Raw genomic sequence first — 22,720 nt, forward strand, 5'->3', positions numbered from 1 at the left:
ATTCTCAAATTTCTAGTGGAAAATGTCGACTGACTTAAGTAATCATCTAAGAACATTTACTATTAATTTAAAGAACACCATTTCTACTAAAACTTATGCAATCGATTCAATAGATGGATGTACATTAAGTACATTTATTTATAGGAAAGCGAAGATGAACACTAGTATTACAGTACTGTACTAATATGTTTATTTTACTATAGTATTTGTATAAATATGTATATTTTACTATAGTATTTGAATAAACATGTACTACTTGTATACAGTATTTTATAATAGTACTTGTATAAATATGTATATTTTACTATAGGATGTGTATAAATATTGTACAGTATTTTTATTTGTATAAAAATATTACTACTGTTTCCAATTTAATTTTTTAGGTATTGAGGCACACTTATTATCATACATTAAATCTCCAAAAAGGATATACTGTACTGTACTGGTATTGAGGTAGTGATATAAAATAGGGCTACAGCACTTTGTACAAAAGTTTTCCTTTTATTATCACAGTTCATGCAAAATAAGGTTAGAATATAAAGATTTGCTAGGCATATATTAGGTTGTGAAAAGTTATTTTAGAATAAATTAATCCCTAAAGTGTGACTATGATCGAAGGTACCTCAGTCTGTGAGCTAAGAGAATTAAATATATAATAAAAGACACATTTGCTTTAAAAAATTAAGGAAAATGCAAGTAGTTATACAGTCGAGTTCATTCCCGACTCTCAATCGGGAATTCTGGGTTCAAATTCCGGGATACAGAAATGGTTGGGTGTGTTTCCTATCACCTAATGTACCTGTTCACTTAGCAGTAAATAGGTACCCCAGGAGTTAGTCAGCTTATTGTGGGGTTGCATCCTGGGAAGGGGTCACTAATTCGACTCTGGAGGGGAACTCAATATAAGCCAAACATGTATATATTCACTGGCTGCCTGTCCCCTGTACACAATCATTATTATTATACACAAATGTATTTTTTTGTTTTGTGGAAAATTATCTTTTATGGAAAATAATGAGATACACAACCCAGGACAACATGGATTTAGAGCGGGAAGATCCTGTCTGTTACAGTTATTCAACCACTATGACAAAATCACAGGAGCTTTAGAAAAAAAGTAAAATGCAGATGTTGTATACACAGACTTTGCAAAGGCATTCGACAAATGTGACCATGGAGTGATAGCACACAAAATGAGGCCAATGGGATTAACTGGTAGAGTAGGACACTGGATACTCAATTTCCTATCGAACAGAAAACAGTGTAACAGTCAATCAAATAAAATTGAGCCCAAGTGCAGTAAAAAACTCTGTACCTCAAGGTACAGTCCTTGCACCACTGCTTTTCCTTATTCTCATATCAGATATAGACAAAAATACAAGTCACAGCTTTGTGTCATCCTTTGCAGATGACACAAAAATCACCATGAAAATTACCGCTGCTGAAGACATTGAAAAACTGCAAGCAGATATTACAGTAATAAAGTTTTCGACTTGGGCAGCAGAAAATAACAGCCTCGGGCCGGGCTTGGGGAGTAGAAGAACTCCCAGAACCCCATCAACCAGGAATCAACATGATGTTTAACAGTGATAAATTCCAGGTACTCAGGTTCAGTAAAAATGAGAACCTTAAACATGATACAGGGTACAAAACAATCAAATCTGCCCATAGTAGGAAAGCAGTATGTCAAGGATTTGGGAATAATAATGTCCGATGACCTAAAGTTTAGGGAGCATAACCAAGCAAATATTGCATCAGCCAGAAAAATGATAGGATGGATTACAAGATCTTTCAAATCCAGGGATTCCCTCACAATGGTTGTACTATTCAAATCACTTGTTCTGTCCCATCTTGAGTACTGCTCGGTACTCACTTTCCCCTTCAGAGCAGGAGATATTGCAGAAATAGAGGGAATAGAGATCGCAAATGGCACGCATAGACACGACAAAGCATCTAAATTATTGGGATCATCTCAAAGCTCTCCAAATGTACTCACTAGAAAGGAGACAAGAGAGATATCAAATAATATACACATGGAAAATACTGGAGGGCCAAGTACCAAATCTACACAGTAAAATAACAACATACTGGAGTGAACGATATGGAAGAAAATGCAGAATAGAACCAGTGAAGAGCAGGGGTGCCATAGGCACAATCAGAGAATACAGTACTGTATAAACATTAGAGGTCCACTGCTGTTCAACATTCTCCTAGCGAGCATAATAAATATTGCGGGAACAACAGTGGACATCAAGAGAAAACTAGATTGTTTTCTTAATGAAAGGCCGAACCAACCGGGCTGTGGTGGGTATTAGAGCCTTCGGGCCGCTTCAAGACAAAGCCTGGTGGACCAAGCTCTCACAAAGTCAAGCCTGGCCTCAGATAAACGGCGGGGAGATCAACACCCACTGTGAGACAATAACAGGTCTGTGATGTCGGACTGACATGACATCCAGAATTGGAGAGTAAAACTACTCCAGAACCCCATCAAGCAGGTTTTGTGCATATCATAGGAGTGCACAATTGTAGGTACTGTAATTTAGTCTACAGACTGTGGCAATAAGTTTACTGACAAGCCAAGTGAGCCAACAAGCTGTGACGACTGCATTATGGGATTTATATACAGTATGTGCTGCTTCACTTTATTTACATAATGTGTGGAATAACTTGATTTACATAAACAACAGTGAATGAGTATGATATACAGGCCTCTACCATAATATTTACACCTATATTGAATGTAAATCTGTTCTTAGCACGGCTCAAAAAAAGTATCTTACAACCCACTTCTTTGCTGCTATTCTGTAATGTTGTCCAGATATAGATTCAAACAATGGCAGAAAGCAACAAATTTTGAGTTAACAATAATTGTCTTGCTGGTGGTACAAGATAACCTTGTTTACAGTATATAATTAAAAAGATAGAATTTTCCATGGGTCTATGTTAACTATATCCCATACATATAAATGTATTGTAACCATAATAACTAAAATTTATGTAGAATGATAACTGCATTACCCCCAGGACTAATGTATGAGGATTACTGCACTTGAAGGGATATGTTTGATTGAAACAAACTTTTTTTTACATGAGAACAGTAGAGTACGACTAATACACTAGATAAATACATTGGGAACAATGTGACAATACCAGGGATTGTTAAACTCTTGTTTTCTAGGGTAAATTAGGTTTGGTTAGGTTTAGGGAAGCATGAAGTTTATGTCACCATTTTTTGCCTCAGATGAAAACTATTTTGATCTCAATTACACAGCAGTGGACAAAGCCTTTAGCCCTAGGATTAGTCTTAGTTGTGATCGAATATAATCAACGTAAATATGAATCAGATTTATAAAGCTACTGTATTACAAAAATTCTTATTTATATTTGTAGCCCTTAAGTAACCAGTTGAGCAATGAATTGATAATTGGTTTATTTCGGGTGCAAAAACAAATTAAATTCTTGATAGCTAGGCCTGTGATCAAATTTAGGCCAAAGACCTAGCAATGGATCTAGCAAGGGCCTGACAGCTGAGTGGACAGCGCTTCAGATTCGTAGTCCTGAGATTCCGGGTTCGATCCCCAGTGGAGGCGGAAACAAATGGGCACAGTTCCTTTCACCCTTATTGCACCTGTTACCTACCAGTAAATAGATACCTGAGAGTTAGACAGCTGCTATGGGCTGCTTCCTGGGGTGTGTAACAAAGGAGGCCTGGTTGAGGACCGGGCCGCAGGGACACTAAGCCCTGAAATCATCTGCAGATAACCTCAAGATGGAACAAATTCTGATATTACTTAACACGTTTGCACTCGCTAGACGCCTCGAGGCATCCACAATTTAGGATACGAATCTACGCGCAAGACGCATTTCGGCCTCCACAATTAAAATATTTGCAAAAAATCTGGTTTTTATTCAATTTTGAAGGGACTGGTTTCAAAATTAGCACCAACGTCTTCCCATTTCAAATGTACTTACATCATCATTCATCAACATTTAGGAAAAATTTAGGAAAGACTTGGGTAAATACTGGTTCGGTAACAGGGTTGTTGATTTGTGGAACAAATTACCGCGTAACGTGGTGGAGGTGGGGTCCCTCGATTGTTTCAAGCGGGGGTTGGACATGTATATGAGTGAGATTGAGTAGTTATAGATAGGAGCTGCTTCGTATGGGCCAATAGGCCTTCTGCATTTACCTTTGTTCTTATGTTATCATCTAACTCAGAAGACGAGAGTAATACTATCCCTAGTGATGCTTCTGCTAGGAAAAAAACCCGTCTTGTAGATAATCGAGAACGTCTGAACAGGATTTTGTCATTCAATAGTAAAGATACAGAAGCGTCTGAAGTGTTGTGTTTGCAAAATGTCTGGTAACAGGAGAGACACCAGGTATAAGTGCAAGTCGTGTGATGTGGCACTGTGTGCCACACCATGCTACAGCAAATATCATCTCAAGAAACAATACTGGGCAGATAAGCAGTAATGCTTGTCCACCATCCACTCTACATATAAAACATGGGTTGAAAATCTTCAGGAAACTTTTTCCTGGAACAGGTTGAGTGGATAAAACCTAATGCTCAACTCATGTCATGATATATTAATATTGCCGGAACAACCGTGGACATCTTCAAGAGAAAACTAGACTGCTTTCTAAAAGAAGTTCCGGACCAACCGGGCTGTGGTGGGTACGTGGGCCTGCGGGCCGCTCCAAGCAACAGCCAAGTGGACCAAACACTCACAAGTCAAGCCTGGCCTCAGGCTGGGCTTGAGTAGAAGAACTCCCAGAACCCCATCAAGCAGGTATCTATAAACATCAATGTATTTATTCTAAGTACTGTACAAAAAGTTTGTCTTTTTTATATATTTTATATTGTGGGTTATATTTTATGTTATCGTATTGGTAATGTTGTTCTGCCATTTGCCCTTGTATGCATATATTGCTTTAGAGCATTCTATTGGGAACAATTGGATACCAAAATCAGCACTAACACAAAATTTCATGTTATCAACAGGAATAAATACTAAACTTTTATGAGCAGGATATGGGGGTGTAGTGGGTGGGCCAATGGTCTTCACTCACTGGTACTGCATGACATGCATTCAACTTGGCTGTGGGTGGGGCACGCTGCGGTTTGGGACATTATATGCATATACAGTACTCCTGTAAGGAATTCTATTGCGAACACACTGATACGAAAATCAAACACCTAGGACGGAAACTGAGATGACCACAGTGAAAGAGTATACATATTTCAGTATTAGCGGGTACTCACAGGGGTGAGTGCCCAGACCACCTTGGGGTGGTGTGACACTCGCTCGCCCAAAGCGCGAAAGTGTCAATAAGATCCAAACCGTGATGCTGATTTAAACTTACATATATACAACATATTTCTAACATGAGCTGCAAACCATAAGAGATCATAAATTATGTAAAATAGGACTACTTTCCTCATCACATTACAACTCCCAGCATCATTACTGGTACCTGTCTTGCATACTGCATAGTATCTAAGTAGCCTATGTCCATATTTTTGCAGAAACCATTTATACTATTCTTATTTTAGTATTTTAGTACTGTAATTCATTTTAAATGTCTGATGGAAAACGAAGGTTTACCTGGCACAGTTAACTGTTGCTTTGCCCCCAAAATACAAAGCCTTCTAATTTACTGTAACTCATAAGCTAAATAATTTGAATTTGAATTTTAAACATTGAAGCAACGAAAGCTTGACAAGCACATTCCCTACTCAGATATGCTACAGACATACAGCAGGAGGCACTCCTGCGGGTCAGAGCACGGGTGGGTGGCGGGTTCTGGCTACCATCACAACACACCAAAACACTTCACAGAAACAATCGTCAATGGACAGACTTTGCTCATTGCATTATTAATAACGAATAATGTCATGCTAGTGGCAATAGTGCAACAGGAAAATATATCATTAAGTATCAGGCACTTGGTTTACACTAAATTAACAAAAATTACTATTATTCGAAGGCGTGATATATTTGCGAACGTTCCAGTATTAACAAGGATATAACCAAATACATTTAGAAGCATTGTGTAGTGGGTTTATTTCTGCCTGTCAAGCCCTGCTCCGCCCGCCTCCCACTTTCACTCCAAACCCCAAACTTTTTCACCAACTTACACAATTTTCCGGCACTAATACATCATGTTCATCTTCACAACTTGGCTACGAACAATGATATATTAAAACCAATTACACAAAATAAGAGGCCCAGGATCTGCGAGGTATAAACTACAACAGGAGTTTCAAGACAGTTTCCAACATCGTCTGCCCATCCCTCGTTGACTCATCAACATCAATGTTTTCTGCGTTTAGCGCTCGTTAACACCACATCTTTCCACGCACATTAAAACCTTACCTAATAAAACGTTTTCTATAACAATTTCATCTTCTTCCACTAGGGAATCATGTCTATAACAGCACTTTTGCGAGCATTTGTTCAACTCCATAAACGGTCTCCGCCATAACAAAAATAAACTGAACCCAGTTTGACTGACCAACACCTGTGTTGCTCGGCGCCGCTCATAGATGGCGCTCCCAGAAACAACTTACGATCGTTACGGTTCCTAAAACGGTGCAGATTTTCTTGGCTTCATGGCCTCAATTGCTAAGATTGATTGGGATTTATTGAAAAAATGCAATTTATATTAAAACTAAAATATAAACATGCAAGCAATATAATTTATCGCTTTAAACAGAGCTCCTTTTGCGGCCCTGAACCAACACAGAATGATCAAAGTCGGATTGGATTTTACTTATATATATTTTTAAAGGAATTTAGTTCCAGTGTGATGTTCACTAACCATATAGTGTCGGACCAAACTCTGACGTCAGAATCTGCAAGATGCATCTGCAGCGGCTATGATAAATTTAAGTTTAATATTAACTAGACAAGAGCTACGTTTTAAATATAATCTAAAAGAAAAATGATCGTATGGCGCTCCTATTATCAAGAAAAATGGAATTCACAGGCAAAAATTATCATCGTTTTGTAACAGGAAATTTACATTTCCCGCCCACTCAGAAATAGTACACAATGCACTGCTGTATAATTCTCTGTTATCAATAAGCATTAAAACTTGAAAAGCTTTTAAAAGTAGAGTAAATTAATCATATTCAATTGTATAAGAATATATTTTATAAACATTTCGTCATATTAATGCTGATTTATATTTTGATCATCTCAATAAAGCTGCAATGAAGGAACCGCTTACGCGCCGAAGTCGTAAATGCCAAAACTTTTAATGTTTAAATCCAACTGGAAAAAGATCATTAAGGCAAATCGGGGGACCTTTCAAAAGCCGCCAGCTTCCTGTCCTCGTCGAGACCACTAGTGTTAGTGACCCTCAGGTAAAAATATGTTTTTGTGTTTTTAACGCAAGCTCCAGGGGGCCAGCAGGCCGTCCGTAGCTAGGGATGGGAAGGCAGGATGTGGAGTCTTGATCAGGGAGTACACTGACATCGGCACTGTAGATACTGTTATTGGACGCCGCTTAACTGACAATGTCTCTTCAACGCAGGCTGGACTCCAAGGTGTATTAGCAGGATTACAGGAAGTAGTCAAATGTGGTAAAAATGCCTGCTTCTTTATTGATAGTAGAGGAGCGTTAATCTTTAAATAGCAGACGCCCAGTTTTCCAGAATATTGTGATAGAGTGTAGAGAGAATGTTAAGAAATTAGAAAAAACTGGGTATAAAGTAAGATTCATGTGGATCCCTTCACATGTGGGAATACTGTTGAATGAGGCAGTTGATGAGATAGCGAAGAGAGCCACGGACAAAACTCTTGTTGATGTTGTATGTAAGATAACCGTGAAACAAATAAAAACAAGAATCAAAAGGGTGAAGAAATGATAAAGAGGATGGCAATGGTGGACAGTAGTAACACACTTAAGAATTATTCAATAATAAATACAAATTCGTCCTTCACCTATGGTAGAGGAAAGTCTACTTGGAAGGATTCAATTAACATGAGCTTAAGCTTAGGATACACATATATCTGTCAATACGGTGTTGATGTCAGTAAAAAAGATAAGGAGTGTAAATTATGTAAATTTACGTAAATTAATGTGAATTATACCGCACGCCCCCACCTTAGAACATTATGTATTAGAGTATCAACGTATTGATAACAATAGAAATAAGGAAATACGTATTGTACCACATCAAATTGTATGGTTGTGTGATAATGGTATGATAGACAAAATACTTAGGAGCTACAAGAATTTTGCCCAAGAGTGTAACACGTATAGGCTGTGCTTACTATATTAACCTGCAATGTTAAATGGGATTCTTGTATTGTGATTTGTGTATTTGTACTCACTGAATTTGTGTGCCCCTTGAGGGACTTAAAGTAGAGGGGGGTAGAAATAGCTTAAGCTACTCTATCCCTTTGAGATGTATTTTTTTCTTGTTTCAATAAACATACTTGAACTTGATCCAGGCCGTATTAACAGCATTATGGACCCCAGGGCACCCCAGTGTGCTGGGGCCCCTGGGCACCCCAGTACTCACCTAATTGTGCTTGCGGGGGTTGAGCTTTGGCTCTTTGCTCCCGCCTCTCAACTGTTAATCAACAGGTGTACAGGTTCCTGAGCCTACTGGGCTCTATCATATCTACATTTGAAACTGTGTATGGAGTCAGCCTCCACCACATCACTTCCTAGTGCATTCCATTTATTAACTACTCTGACACTGAAAAAATTCTTTCTAACGTCTCTGTGGCTCATCTGGGTACTAAGTTTCCACCTGTGTCCCCTTGTTCGTGTCCCACCCGTGCTGAAGAGTTTGTCTTTGTCCACCCTGTCAATTCCCCTGAGAATTTTGTAGGTGGTTATCATGTCTCCCCTTACTCTTCTGTTTTCCAGGGATGTGAGGTTCAGCTCCTTTAGCCTTTCCTCGTAGCTCAATCCTCTCAGTTCCGGGACGAGCCTGGTGGCATACCGCTGAATCTTCTCTAACTTTGTCTTGTGTTTAACTAGGTATGGACTACAGGCTGGAGCTGCATACTCCAGGATTGGTCTTACATAAGTGGTATACAGGGTTCTGAAAGATTCCTTACACAAGTTTCTAAAGACAGTTCTTATGTTGGCCAGTCTAGCATATGCCGCTGATGATATTCTTTTGATGTGGGCCTCTGGGGACAGGTTCGGTGTGATATCAACCCCCAGGTCTTTCTCTCTATTTGACTCTTGCAGGATTTCACCTCCCAGATGATACCTTGTGCTCAGCCTCCTGCTCCCTTCGCCTAATTTCATCACCTTACACTTTCCCGAGTTGAACTTTAGCAGCCATTTTCTAGACCATTCCTCCAGTTTATCCAGGTCATCCTGTAGTCTCTGTCTATCTTCATCCGTCTTGATTCTTCTCATAATTTTTGCATCATCAGCAAACATTGAGAGGAATGAGTCTATACCCTCCGGAAGATCGTTCACATATATTAGAAACAGGATGGGTCCAAGTACTGAGCCCTGTGAGACTCCGCTGGTGACATCTCGCCACTCTGATGTCTCCCCCCTCACCGTTACTCGCTGTTTCATGTTGCTTAAGTACTCCCTTATCCACTGGAGCACCTTCCCTTTTACTCCTGCCTGTTGCTCCAACTTTTTTAACAGCCTTTTATGGGGTACTGTATCAAAGGCTTTTTGGCAATCCAGGAAAATGCAGTCGGCCCACCCTTCTCTTTCCTGCCTAATTTTTGTTGCCTGGTCATAAAATTCTATTAAACCTGTGAGGCACGATTTACCATCCCTGAACCCATGTTGGTGGTGCGTTACAAAGTTATTTCCCTCCAGATGCTCTACGAGCCTTTTCCTCACGATCTTCGCCAGCACCTTGCATGGTATACAAGTTAAGGAAACTGGCCTGTAATTCAGTGCCTCTTGCCTGTCACCCTTTTTGTATATTGGGACCACGTTAGCTGTCTTCCAACTTTCTGGTAAGTCTCCTGAATCCTGTGACCTGTTATACACCATAGAGAGTGGCACACTTAGTGCTTCTGCACCTTCCTTTAGTATCCATGGTGAGATTCTGTCAGGCCCAACAGCCTTTGTCACATCCAGCTCCAGCAGACACCTTTTGACCTCATCACTGGTGAGGTCAAATTCCTCCAAGGTTGCTTGGATTGCCGCCTCCTCATTTAGTGCAGGGGCTTCTCCTTGTTCTATTGTGAAGACCTCCTGGAATCTCTTGTTGAGTTCTTCACACACCTCCTTGTCATTCTCTGTGTATCTGTTCTCCGCTGTTCGCAGCTTCATCACTTGTTCCTTCACTGCTGTTTTCCTCCTGATGTGGCTGTGTGCTGGGGCCCCTGGGCACCCCAGTGTGCTGGGACCCCTGGGCACCCCAGTGTGCTGGGACCCCTGGGCACCCCAGTGTGCTGGGACCCCTGGGCACCCCAGTGTGCTGGGACCCCTGGGCACCCCAGTGTGCTGGGACCCCTGGGCACCCCAGTGTGCTGGGACCCCTGGGCACCCCAGTGTGCTGGGACCCCTGGGCACCCCAGTGTGCTGGGACCCCTGGGCACCCCAGTGTGCTGGGACCCCTGGGCACCCCAGTGTGCTGGGGCCCCTGGGCACCCCAGTGTGCTGGGGCCCCTGGGCACCCCAGTGTGCTGGGACCCCTGGGCACCCCAGTGTGCTGGGGCCCCTGGGCACCCCAGTGTGCTGGGACCCCTACGATAACCCCTCACAAGGATAAATAATAAAAAGTCGATAATATTAAACATATTCAAAATTCAAAATGTTTATTCAGGTAAAAGTACATACATAGAAGATGAGTTACAAACATAATATTGGATTTATGGATAGAGCGAGTACATACAATGCCTAAAGCCACTAAAACACTATAAAATATATTTATTTTATTGACACTGCAACAAAACTGGTGTTAAAATATTAAAAACATGGTGTAGAGCAGCACCTAACCAAGATAAACATTTGAACTATGCACAAGACTTGATAAACACAGTAATACTCGGTAAGCTACACATATTAGATGGCAGAGTATATTACTACGAGCTTCTTATTATAACTAAGCATTTGCGGCATTTCTTTTCAGAGAATTTGTGTTACGTTATTCTCCTGCATAAGCAGTAGATTCTGCCTTTTCCTACCGTCTTCACCACCAGCATGCTATACTACGTCCCGTCAACCTCAAGAACCACCAGCAATACGTACCGAAACGTTTTGACCGCCGGTTCCCCCCCCTCCCCTGCCATTCCACGAGAGCCGCCCGCCTGAGGTTTGCCGGCTCATTATTCACCACCAGCTAACGATTCTTTTTTTTTTTTTTTTTTTTTTTTTTTTTTTTTTTTTTTTTTTTTTTTTTTTTTGAGATATATACAAGAGTTGTTACATTCTTGTACAGCCACTAGTACGCGTAGCGTTTCGGGCAAGTCCTTAATCCTACGGTCCCTGGAATACGATCCCCTGCCGCGAAGAATCGTTTTTTCATCCAAGTACACATTTTACTGTTGCGTTAAACAGAGGCTACAGTTAAGGAATTGCGCCCAGTAAATCCTCCCCGGCCAGGATACGAACCCATGACATAGCGCTCGCGGAACGCCAGGCGAGTGTCTTACCACTACACCACGGAGACTGATATAATTCTTATTCTGCCGGCTGACCATTCCAGACCCCGCTACTCGCCGGCCTGACATCACCACCTGTCTATATAAGCACCTGCTGGTGGCATGGAACGTCAGACATCTTGTGTTGCTCATGTGGGTCTCATGTGTCTTCCCTCACTCGACGTGCCTAGGGCGTGTGGCAGAAGATCCTCAGCACAGTGTATAAAGTTGTACAGTCACCATTAGAATTAATGTAATGTAATTAACGTAGGGGGTGACAGATCACCCCCTCAGGTACTCTGGTACTTGGGTCTGTCTCCGGACTATTATGTTCAACTTTGCAGTACGAACTTGGGAGGACGTATTGGACTTTCGTTCCTTTCGCGGACTTCACTGTACGTTTGGGAGACGTACAGCAGTTCTCGTCACAGTGTTGACACTCCGCACCCCAAAGCTTTCGTTCAAAGTCTGTGATTAATTACCCAGGTAGGGAGTTTACGGTTCTTTTCCAGAGCACACAGAATTATAACTCTGTAACTAATTACCTAATTTTCAGTAGGTCACCTATAATCATAATCATAATAATAATAATAATCTTTATTTAGGTAAGGTACATACATAAAGAGATATAGTAGAAATAAGCTATAAAATAGGGAAAAAAAAATGTACACAATACTGTACCAAACAAACACAAAAGGGGCTTACAGGGGTACAATGGAGTAAGGGAGTATGGCTACGCTAGGCAACCTAGGTAATAAATGAGATTAAAGAAAAAACATATAAACATGGACTATACAAAACACAAGATATAGATATACAAAACAAAAATATAAACAAGACTAAGCAATACAAAAACAAATTGAGCAAAAATGAAAAATGAGGTAGATTGCTTACAAGTGCTCTCAGGTACACTGTAAGTAACAATAGATAGATAATATATATCAATATAGATAAGAATGTCACGATACAATAAGATGAGCAGTTACAGGAACAGATGAAAGCAAATCTGCTGTAAAATAGAAAGTAATTATAGCAAAACACAACAATATAATAATATAACAATACAATAAGAGCTTACAAAGTATTAAGTCTGCTAAATTAGAGAATAATTATGGCAAAACACAACAATAAATGCAAGTAAACAAAAGAATTGAAACAATTAGAGGTAGAATTAAGGTCACTAGATAGCCATGGAGGATACACAAGTTTGGTGGAGAGAACAAAAAATCAGTAGAGACTGTCAAGATGAATGTATAAAAAAAATTGACAAATGATAATTGTAAAGTAAAATAATCTTAAAGATAAAATTTTTTATTAAGCTTAGTTTTAACTTATAATTAGTATGAATTTAATTAAAAGAACAAAAATGAGATCAATAATTGATTTCAATAAATGATATAGATCAATACAAATAAATTTAAAATATAATTGGAATAGGGTAAGATTAGATTTAAGAGTAAAATTTTACAATGAAACTGAGGTAGATGCTTGCATAAGTGCATGGAGACTTGATGGATTATTTAGGAAATTATATGAATGAGAGAACATTAGGTAAAAGGTAAGGCAGAGACAGCACCTTAGACAAAGTTAGATTAAGTTAGGTTAGGCTCAGGCACTGAAAGAGTTATTTTAAGTACTGGCATTGGTTGCCCTTATTCTCGTCATTCATAAAGTACCGGGTATAGACATCCCAACATTCTTTTGTACTACCCCGAAACATTTATTTGTTTCACAGTCTACGACTTCACATTAATTTAATCAATAAATCTCATACGTATTTTATCTTGTAATTATAACAATACCACACAGGATAGTTACGAGTTGCCAGTCCTATCATGCCATCTTTGTCAGTCTATTAACCTCACATATTGGTTCACTTACAGAAGAACAGTCGCATTATTATCTTGTCTTTATACTTAAGATTGATGATTGATTGATGAAGATTAAGCCACCCAAGAGGTGGCACGGGCATGAATAGCCCGTAAGTGGTGGCCCTTTCGAGCCATTACCAGTATCAAAAGATGATACTGGAGATCTGTGGAGGCGCAACTGCACCCTGCGTGACGGGAGATGTCTCCCGGACCAAGTGGTGACCAAATGGTGTATACTTAAGGATCTGCTTATCAGCCTTCCGGTCCAACCCAGAGGAGGAAGTTAGCAACCTCATTCGGGCCACCAAAGTAGAGTTAATGACACTTATCACCGAGTATCATTTCTCACCCCACTATGGAGCCAACAAAACCGAACTCCATAATATGATTCTCTATTATTTGGCAGATAACGATCTTATCACTTCAGACATGCAGGAACAACATTAAATTGCCGATAAAACTGTACTAGCAGTCAAGAAGCCCCGTCCAGCTGAAAAAAACTCTCAGCCTCTATAACACCCACTGTCCTATGCTAACGAAACAAGTCACAACTAAAAGGCTAAACAATCCATGGCTTACAAAGGGGATACTTAAATCTATTAATTAAAAATATGACCTTGAGAAGAAATATAGGTTAGGAATCGTCTCCAAAGAATTTTCAAAGAATTACTCGTCAGTGCTATCTAAAATAATTAGGAGAACCAAAATTAAATACTACGAAAATAAATTTACACAAATAAAGGGCAACATTAAGAAAACATGGAGCACTATTTCACAAATATTGGGATAAAAACAGATTTTAAATAAAAAAAAGACAATAATTAAAAACAATTTACCAGTCTCCGTGATTTAATGGTAAGACACTCGCCTGGCGTTCCGCGAGCACTTTGTCATGGGTTCGTATCCTGGCCGGGGAGGATTTACTGGGCGCAAATCCTTAACTGTAGCCTCTGTTTAACTCAACAGTAAAATGGGTACTTGGTTGTAAAAACGATTCTTCGCGGCGGGGATCGTATTCCAGGGACATAAGAACATAAGAACATAAGAACAAAGGTAACTGCAGAAGGCCTATTGGCCCATACGAGGCAGCTCCTATTCTATAACCACCCAATCCCACTCATATACTTGTCCAACCCGCGCTTGAAACAATCGAGGGACCCCACCTCCACCACGTTACGCGGCAATTGGTTCCACAAATCTACAACCCTGTTACTGAACCAGTATTTACCCAAGTCTTTCCTAAATCTAAACTTATCCAATTTATACCCATTGTTTCGTGTTCTGTCCTGTGTTGATACTTTTAATACCCTATTAATATCCCCCTTGTTATGTCCATTCACCCACTTGTAAACCTCTATCATGTCGCCCCTAACTCTTCGCCTTTCCAGTGAATGCAACTTAAGCTTTGTTAATCTTTCTTCATATGAAAGATTTCTAATTTGGGGAATTAACTTAGTCATCCTACGCTGGACACGTTCAAGTGAATTTATATCCATTCTATAATATGGCGACCAAAACTGAACTGCATAATCTAAATGGGGCCTAACTAGAGCAAGATATAGCTTGAGAACCACACCAGGTGTCTTGTTACTAACGCTGCGATTAATAAATCCAAGTGTCCGATAGGGACCTGCCCGAAACGCTATGCGTACTAGTGGCTGTACAAGAATGTAACAACTCTTGTATATATCTCAAAACAAAAAAAAATTCCTGTCCAATAACGATGGTTTGCTTTCAGCCTCTGATACTGCTGTTGAATTCAATAGGTTCTTTTCATCCATTGATTGACCTTTCATCCATCCAAAGATTGCAAATTCCTTAGCGTTCTCATTGACCGCAAGCTGAATTTCCAGGGATACATTCTAAATATATAAAAAAAAGTTTCAAAAACTGTGGGCATTCTTTCTAAGATCAGATATTATGTACCTCGCCCTGCCCTGGTGACACTCTATTATTCTCTCATCTATCCTTATCTCAACTATGGTACTTGTGCTTGGGGTTCTACTACCCAAAATCATTTACGTCCTCTAGTTACTCAACACAAAGCTGCTATTAGGACAATATCTAACTCTGGCCCCAGACATCACTCGGTACCCTTACTCAAATCTCTGAATATGTTAGATATTAAGTCACTGCACATCCTCTCATGTGCATTATATATATATTTAACGCTGAACTGTAATGTCAGTCCTAACCTTAACAGCTTCCTAGAAGGTTGTAACAGATCCCATGAGCACCACACCAGAAACAAATACCTATTTGATATTCCAAGAGTACAACTTAGTCAAACTAGAAATGTTTTACAAATCAAACATAAGAACATAAGAACAAAGGTAACTGCAGAAGGCCTATTGGCCCATACGAGGCAGCTCCTATTCTATAACCACCCAATCCCACTCATATACTTGTCCAACCCGTGCTTGAAACAATCGAGGGACCCCACCTCCACAATGTTACGCGGCAATTGGTTCCACAAATCAACAACCCTGTTACTGAACCAGTATTTACCCAAGTCTTTCCTAAATTTAAACTTATCCAATTTATACCCATTGTTTCGTGTTCTGTCCTGTGTTGATACTTTTAATACCCTATTAATATCCCCCCGGTTATGTCCATTCATCCACTTGTAAACCTCTATCATGTCACCCCTAACTCTTCGCCTTTCCAGTGAATGCAACTTAAGCTTTGTTAATCTTTCTTCATATGAAAGATTTCTAATTTGGGGAATTAACTTAGTCATCCTAAGACTAAGTTCTCGGGGGCCTAAGACAGTTCTCGGGGGCCTCGTAGCCTGGTGGATAGCGCGCAGGACTCGTAATTCTGTGGCGCGGGTTCGATTCCCGCACGAGGCAGAAACAAATGGGCAAAGTTTCTTTCACCCTGAATGCCCCTGTTACCTAGCAGTAAATAGGTACCTGGGAGTTAGTCAGCTGTCACGGGCTGCTTCCTGGGGGTGGAGGCCTGGTCGAGGACCGGGCCGCGGGGACACTAAAGCCCCGAAATCATCTCAAGATAACCTCAAGAAGATCCTACGCTGGACACGTTCAAGTGAATTTATATCCATTCTATAATATGGCGACCAAAACTGAACTGCATAATCTAAATGGGGTCTAACCGGAGCAAGATATAGCTTGAGAACCACACCAGGTGTCTTGTTACTAACGCTGCGATTAATAAATCCAAGTGTCCGATTTGCCTTATTACGAACATTTATGCATTGATCCTTTTGTTTTAAATTCTTACTAATCATAACTCCCAGATCCCTTTCGCAATCCGACTTCGCAATCACAACACCATCTAGCTCGTATCTTGTAACTCTATCATCATTACCTAACCTCAGAATTTTACATTTATCAGCATTAAACTGCATCTGCCAACCCTTTGACCATTTCAAAACCCTATCTAGATCAACTTGAAGTGATAGTGAGTCCTCCTCCGAATTAATTTCCCTACCGATTTTCGTATCATCGGCAAATTTGCAAATCAAGGGACCTCGAATGTGGAATGACCTTCCCAATTATGTTAAAGACTGTACCTCTCCCAACCAGTTTAAGATAAAAACTAAGTGCTACCTAATTAACTCCCTGTAACCAACCTCACCCCTAAATGTCAACCATGTTTACTACTTGAAACAATGCTGTTTGTTGACCAAATTGTATTTTTGCTTTTTTTTCTACCATGTTTCCCCCCCCCCTTTTTTAATTTTTTGCTTATTTTTTCTCAACACAATTTATGCTTTAATCTCAATTAGTTTTAAATTTTAGACTTTTAGTGTTTTTCCTGCCCGAAACGTTTTGCGTAATAGTGGCTTTAGGCATTGTATGTACTAGCTCTATTTATAAATCCATCAACTTTTGTATCTCACCTTGTATGTATGTACTTTACCTGAATAAATATTGAATTGAATTGAGTAAAACCAAGTACTACCTAATTAACTCCATGTAATCTACCTTACCCCTTAAGTGCCAACCCATGTCTTGCTTTTTTAACAATGCCGCTTGTTCTCCAACTTGTACAATTGCTGATTTCTGCCATGTTTTCCCCGCCCCCCTTTTTTATTCCTTTATTTCAATACAATTTTTACCTAATCCCAATTACTATTAAGTTTTAGTCTAAGTTCCCCCCCCCCACACCTTGCCAGAAACGCTATGTGTATTAGTGGCTTTAGGAATTGTAGGTACAAGCTCTATCTATAAATCCAACTTTATGTTTGTAAATCAACTACGTATGTACTTTTCCTGAATAAATAATTTGAATTTGAATTTGAAGAAGCTCAAGATCGAATTAGCCCGCATGGAACTTCAACGTCAGCGTGAATAAGCTGTCCTCCAATGTGAACGTGAGAAAGAACAAGCTGCCCTCCAACGTGAACGTGAGAAAGAACAAGCTGCCCTCCAACGTGAACGTGAGAAAGAACAAGCTGCCCTCCAACGTGAACGTGAGAAAGAACAAGCTGCCCTCCAACGTGAACGTGAGAAAGAACAAGCGGCCATCCAACGTGAACGTGAGAAAGAACAAGCTGCCCTCCAACGGGAACGTGAGAAAGAACAAGCTGCCCTCCAACGGGAACGCGAGAAAGAACAAGCTGCCCTCCAACGTGAACGTGAGAAAGAACAAGCTGCCCTCCAACGGGAACGCGAGAAAGAACAAGCTGCCCTCCAACGTGAACGCGAGAAAGAACAAGCTGCCCTCCAACGGGAACGTGAGAAAGAACAAGCTGCCCTCCAACGTGAACGCGAGAAAGAACAAGCTGCCCTCCAACGTGAACATGAACGAGAAAGACTTCAACTAAAAGAACAAGTAGCCGCCATGTCTCTACCTTTGGGGCGAGAGAAAGCTGCCGTCGCTCTCCAGTTGGAACGAGAGAAACATTCTGCAATACTACAGTTTCGACAACAGGAACTTGACCTTCAAACTGCCCGCGTCACTCAGCGCCAGGAAGAACTCCCGGTTCGTTTTAGTGTGTCTCACTATAAAATTGATACCACCTTTAGTAGAAACTGAGGTGGATGCATTTTTTACTTCATTTGAGGCTTTAGCTAACCAACTCAACTGGCCTCAAGCTCAATGGTCGACACTCCTCCGATCCCATTTGACAGGTAGAGCTGCCTTGACCCTCAGTTCTCTTACCACCGAGACTGACTATCATGTACTGAAACAAGCAGTGCTTGATGACTATCTTTTGTCAGCTGAGAGCTACAGACGTCGTTTTAGAGATTATATTAAATCCAGTGCCACCACCTATGTAGAGTTTGCAGAGAACAAGACTAAGATATTTAATGAAGTGGCTGGAGTCAGCACAGATCACCATCTTTGCAGACCTGCTCAACCCCATCCTCATGGAAGAGTTCCTTCGTCGTATGTCAAACCTCATGCGTCTTTATCTTTCAGACAAAGGAGGGACCAACCTTAATAAATGTGCGCAGTTGGCTGACACGTATAGTTTAATTCACAGATCCCCTGAATCGTATTCCAGTGAACTATCTTGGTCCAGCTCTGCTAAAATGAGTTCTGCCGATATGAACTACGTACTCTATTGTAGGCATTGCAAGCTTTATGGGCACACGATTGAAAAGTGTACCAACCCTCATTGTAAAACTAGCAACGAATCACATAAGCCTAAACCACCACCTCCTAAGCCTGTTATGCATACTCATTTTCCAGCTTCTGATCTTTCTTTATTCCACAGACACCTGTATCCTGGAACTGTCTCTACTGTTACGAGAAGTTTCTTTTATCGTGTTATTGCGTCGCATCGGAGTATAAGTAGTGGTACTTAAGAGTAATGCTTTCTTACTCAATGTTTCAGAGGGAACGAGGTTAACAACCATGCAGGTTGTTAACGACCAGCACGGCGTGGCTCGTCCTTGTGGCGGGAATTCTGATGGCCAATCAGAATCACCGGGCGAGGCAATGAGTGCAGTTCGGAACATGCGCAATGCAGTACTCTACACTCTCCCACCCTGTCGACATGGCTTAGTTGTGTGTGTGACCAGCTGTATGGCGAAATTGCGACGAGGTGATCCCCACTCTTCTGAAATACGACCAGTGGAAGATGGGGACTGTCAACGCCGTAGGGAGTGTTAGAAATCTACCGTCGACATCAGGGTAATAATAATATTGAGCCACCTGATAAGGTAGAAAAAGTTCTACAGACGTTAGCGGTTCGCATGTTTATATATATATATATATATATATATATATATATATATATATATATATATATATATATATATTATATAAATATATAAATAATATTAATATATATTTATTTTTACGCACACATCGTCGTGTCGGTGTAGTTGGCTGAGGGTCTAAAGAACAGTGCTCTGCTGTTTCCTAGTAGTAAAGAGAAGTAAATGGTTCGGAAGAAAACCATTATGACTGACGAGTAACACAACTTTGTTGTCTCGGTGTGTGTATATATAATGTAGTTTTCTGTAATTTATATATATAACTACATATAAGGTACCCACGTGTTTGAGAAATATAAAAGTATCCATGATAAAACTTTACCTATATTTTGTTATAGGTTCAGCTACTCGAAAAAAGTTCAAAGTACTACGGGCTATGGTGAGCCCGTAGTGGACTTACCTGGCACAAGTTTTTATTTTTTTTTTATTTTTAGGGCTCGGTGATGTAAGTTATACAGTTCGATTCAAACACTACCAACAGTGGAGATTCTGAGGGAAAGGTCGAAGTGAACATCTTGAGGGCCACGGCTGCTCTCCAAAACTGCTGCACCTAGTTACCTACACAGGAGGAACCTCGCTAATCTCTCTACAACCACTCCATACCCATCCGCGAGAGTCCACCTGGATTGTTCTCTCGTACGTAGAGAAGGAAAAGTCTCCATCGGGGGAGAAACCTTTCCCCATGCCAGGAATTCAACTTTTCCTGGGCAACGACTTTGCTGAACAAAAAGATTCCACGAACCTCGTGATGTGTAGCAAACCCCAGGTATGTGACTCTTCTACAGAAGACACTGTAATGCAGCATGTTGCAGAGCATCAACAAAACCATGGCAATCGATGACGATGAATGCCATGATGACCAACGAAACGGGACATCTCCCGACCAATTTTAGTGACTACTCGTGCACAAGCTGCTCAACCACGACACATGGCTCAAGCTGTCCCTGAAGATCTGCAAGGCCTCCCACGGAATCTAAACCTGTTGGAGTTCTGTAAGTTACAGAAAGCCGACATATCATTACCTCCCTTGTTCTTTTAGGCTCCAACTAAGACTGAGTCCATCCCTGGTTATTTTTTGAATAGTCATCAAATTCTATATCGCAGACTGAGACCTAGTAAGTTAGAGAATGATGATTGGGCTAATGTTGATCAGTTGTTAGTTCCTACATCCTTGCCTAAGGATATCATTGATTTGGTTTGTGGTCCCATTATGGCATCAATAAAACATATGCCTTGCCGCAGGATTATTATTGGCCAGATATGGCTCTACGTGAGGACCTTCGTGAACACCGGGCATACATGTCATATGGCAAGGAAGCTCAACGTTCAGATACCCAAAGCACCACTCGCTGCTGTTCCTGTGCCTTTAGAGCCGTTCAGCAAACTCTTGGTAGATTGCGTCGGGCTTCTACCCCGTACCAGCTCCGGCAACCTCTACGTTACTACAATCGTGTGTCCTACCCTAGGGTTCCCAATAGCAGTTCCCGTCAAGAACATTGCGGCTGCTACAGTTGTTAAGCGTCTCCTTGAAAATCTTCACACGGTCAGGATTTCCAAAAGAGATCCAGAGCGATTGTGGCACAAACTTCACCAGTGACTTGTTTAAGAAAACCCTTAAGAGTTCAACATCGCACAGATATTGTCTAGCCCTTATCCTGCTTCACAGGGATCTCTAGAACGTAGTCATCGCTCTCAAATCACTTAAGAAAACTTTGCATCAGCACAGAAAAGGATTGGGATAAGCAACTAGACCTGTGTGTATTTTAGTCTTCCTAACGAGTCTCTTGGAATATCTCGAGAGATGCTCTATGGTCGTAAGTGCCGTACTCCCTAAACGCATTTAAAGATTCCTTGTGTAGACGAAGAGTTACAATAACGTGGCTGAAATATGTAGACCAAAACCTTCACTAGAAAGTGAAGGGACGACGACGTTTCGGTCCATCCTGGACCATTCTAGAGTAGATTGTGAGACTGGTCCAGGAAGGGTCGAAACGTCGTCGTCACTTCATTTTCTAGTGTAGTTTGGTCATAGATTTCTTGACCTCTAACACCTTTAGTGATTCTCTTAATCTGTTCCTTAAAAACTACAGGCACATCCTTGAAAGAGTACATAAATTTGCCAGTGTTAACTTGTCAACATCTCTGCATAAAATGAAAGCACATTTTGATCAACATATTAAAGACAAATCAATATTGTTTACTTCGTTTCGGCCTACTTTGCTATCCCAAGCTCTCACTTCCTAAGTAAATTTTCAGGTCCACACCGCATCAAAGAATGTCGGAACAACCGTAACTAAATTAAGACTCCAAATCGGCGGCGTAAGACTCGACTCTCCTACATCACTTCTCAAGTAGTACCAGGGTAATTTTCCAACTGTACTGATGTATCCACGTTCACGGATACATATATTCATAATGATGCCTACCCCAGCTTCTCCTCCTGACTGCAGTGATTCTAACCTGGTGATCTTTAACTCTGAAATCATGAACGCTCTTCCTAAATATATTAAAAGATTCTAACGGTGATCCTCTCAACCTGACCAGCCCTAAGCAGAAATATATTTAGACAAATTCACAAACCATTGCATTTAAACAGTTAAAAGCACTACTGTGTACTAATCACATTCTCGCCTCGCCAGATGTAAAGAAACCCTTCGTCCTCATTGTCGACTGCAGCAGCACCGACATTAGGGGTGTCTTGATGCAGCAGCGCGAAGATGAGATCCTGCCAGTCGGCTACTACAGCTACAAGCTGACACCGTACCAACGCAATTACAGTACAGTCGAAAAGGAGCTATTCGCCATCATCCTCTGCTTACAACACTATGAACCCTGTCTCCAAGGTAATCATCCCATCACCATCTTCTCGAATCGCAATCCCCTTCGGTTCTTGCAGCAGGCCCAGTTCTCCAACCAATGCTTACTTCGTTGGGCCTTGTACCTGCAGAACTACAACATCTTCATCAAGGGCTCGGACAACGTCGTCGCAGACGCACTCTCCCAAGTCCACGAAGTGGAACCTCCCGCTTCCAATCTTCTATCCGCATTAGCATCTTGGGGAAG

The 22,720-nt window shown here is 40.8% G+C and overlaps 2 protein-coding genes and 1 long non-coding RNA gene across 30 annotated transcripts in view; 2 read left to right on the plus strand and 1 right to left on the minus strand.

The window, feature by feature from the left end:
• Nucleotides 1–6,528, minus strand: part of LOC123757622 (CLIP-associating protein 1) — a 714,204-nt gene extending 707,676 nt beyond the window's left edge. For 26 of the 28 annotated variants that reach the window (XM_069326979.1, XM_069326971.1, XM_069326973.1 and 23 more), the window contains exon 1: nt 6,382–6,516. The gene's annotated coding sequence lies outside the window, so the exon portion shown is untranslated. Of the gene's footprint in view, nt 1–6,143 lie in introns of all 28 variants that reach the window. The other 2 variants (XM_069326976.1, XM_069326985.1) reach the window with 2 other exon arrangements.
• LOC138366300 (inner centromere protein-like) lies at nt 609–18,467 on the plus strand. Its single transcript, XM_069327326.1, has 3 exons — nt 609–618; nt 1,409–1,476; nt 17,808–18,467. The coding sequence occupies exons 1-3, from the start codon at nt 609–611 to the stop codon at nt 18,465–18,467; spliced, it is 738 nt and encodes a 245-aa protein (XP_069183427.1).
• A 944-nt stretch (nt 18,468–19,411) lies between these two features.
• Nucleotides 19,412–20,894, plus strand: LOC123757731 (uncharacterized). The gene is made up of 2 exons (XR_011229094.1): nt 19,412–19,571; nt 20,092–20,894. It is a non-coding gene; the product is annotated as an uncharacterized lncRNA (long non-coding RNA).
• The last annotated feature ends 1,826 nt before the right edge of the window (nt 20,895–22,720 follow it).

The sequence above is a fragment of the Procambarus clarkii genome, chromosome 19 (genome assembly GCF_040958095.1).
Source record: "Procambarus clarkii isolate CNS0578487 chromosome 19, FALCON_Pclarkii_2.0, whole genome shotgun sequence".
In the NCBI taxonomy this organism is placed as follows: Eukaryota; Metazoa; Arthropoda; class Malacostraca; order Decapoda; family Cambaridae; genus Procambarus; species Procambarus clarkii.

Bases quoted from the DNA above. Each gene is read 5' to 3' on its own strand.
- LOC138366300 (XM_069327326.1), top strand. The intron at 1,477-17,807 runs GTAATAAAGTTT...TGTGAACGTGAG, and splicing joins AACTGCAAGCAGATATTACA to AAAGAACAAGCTGCCCTCCA.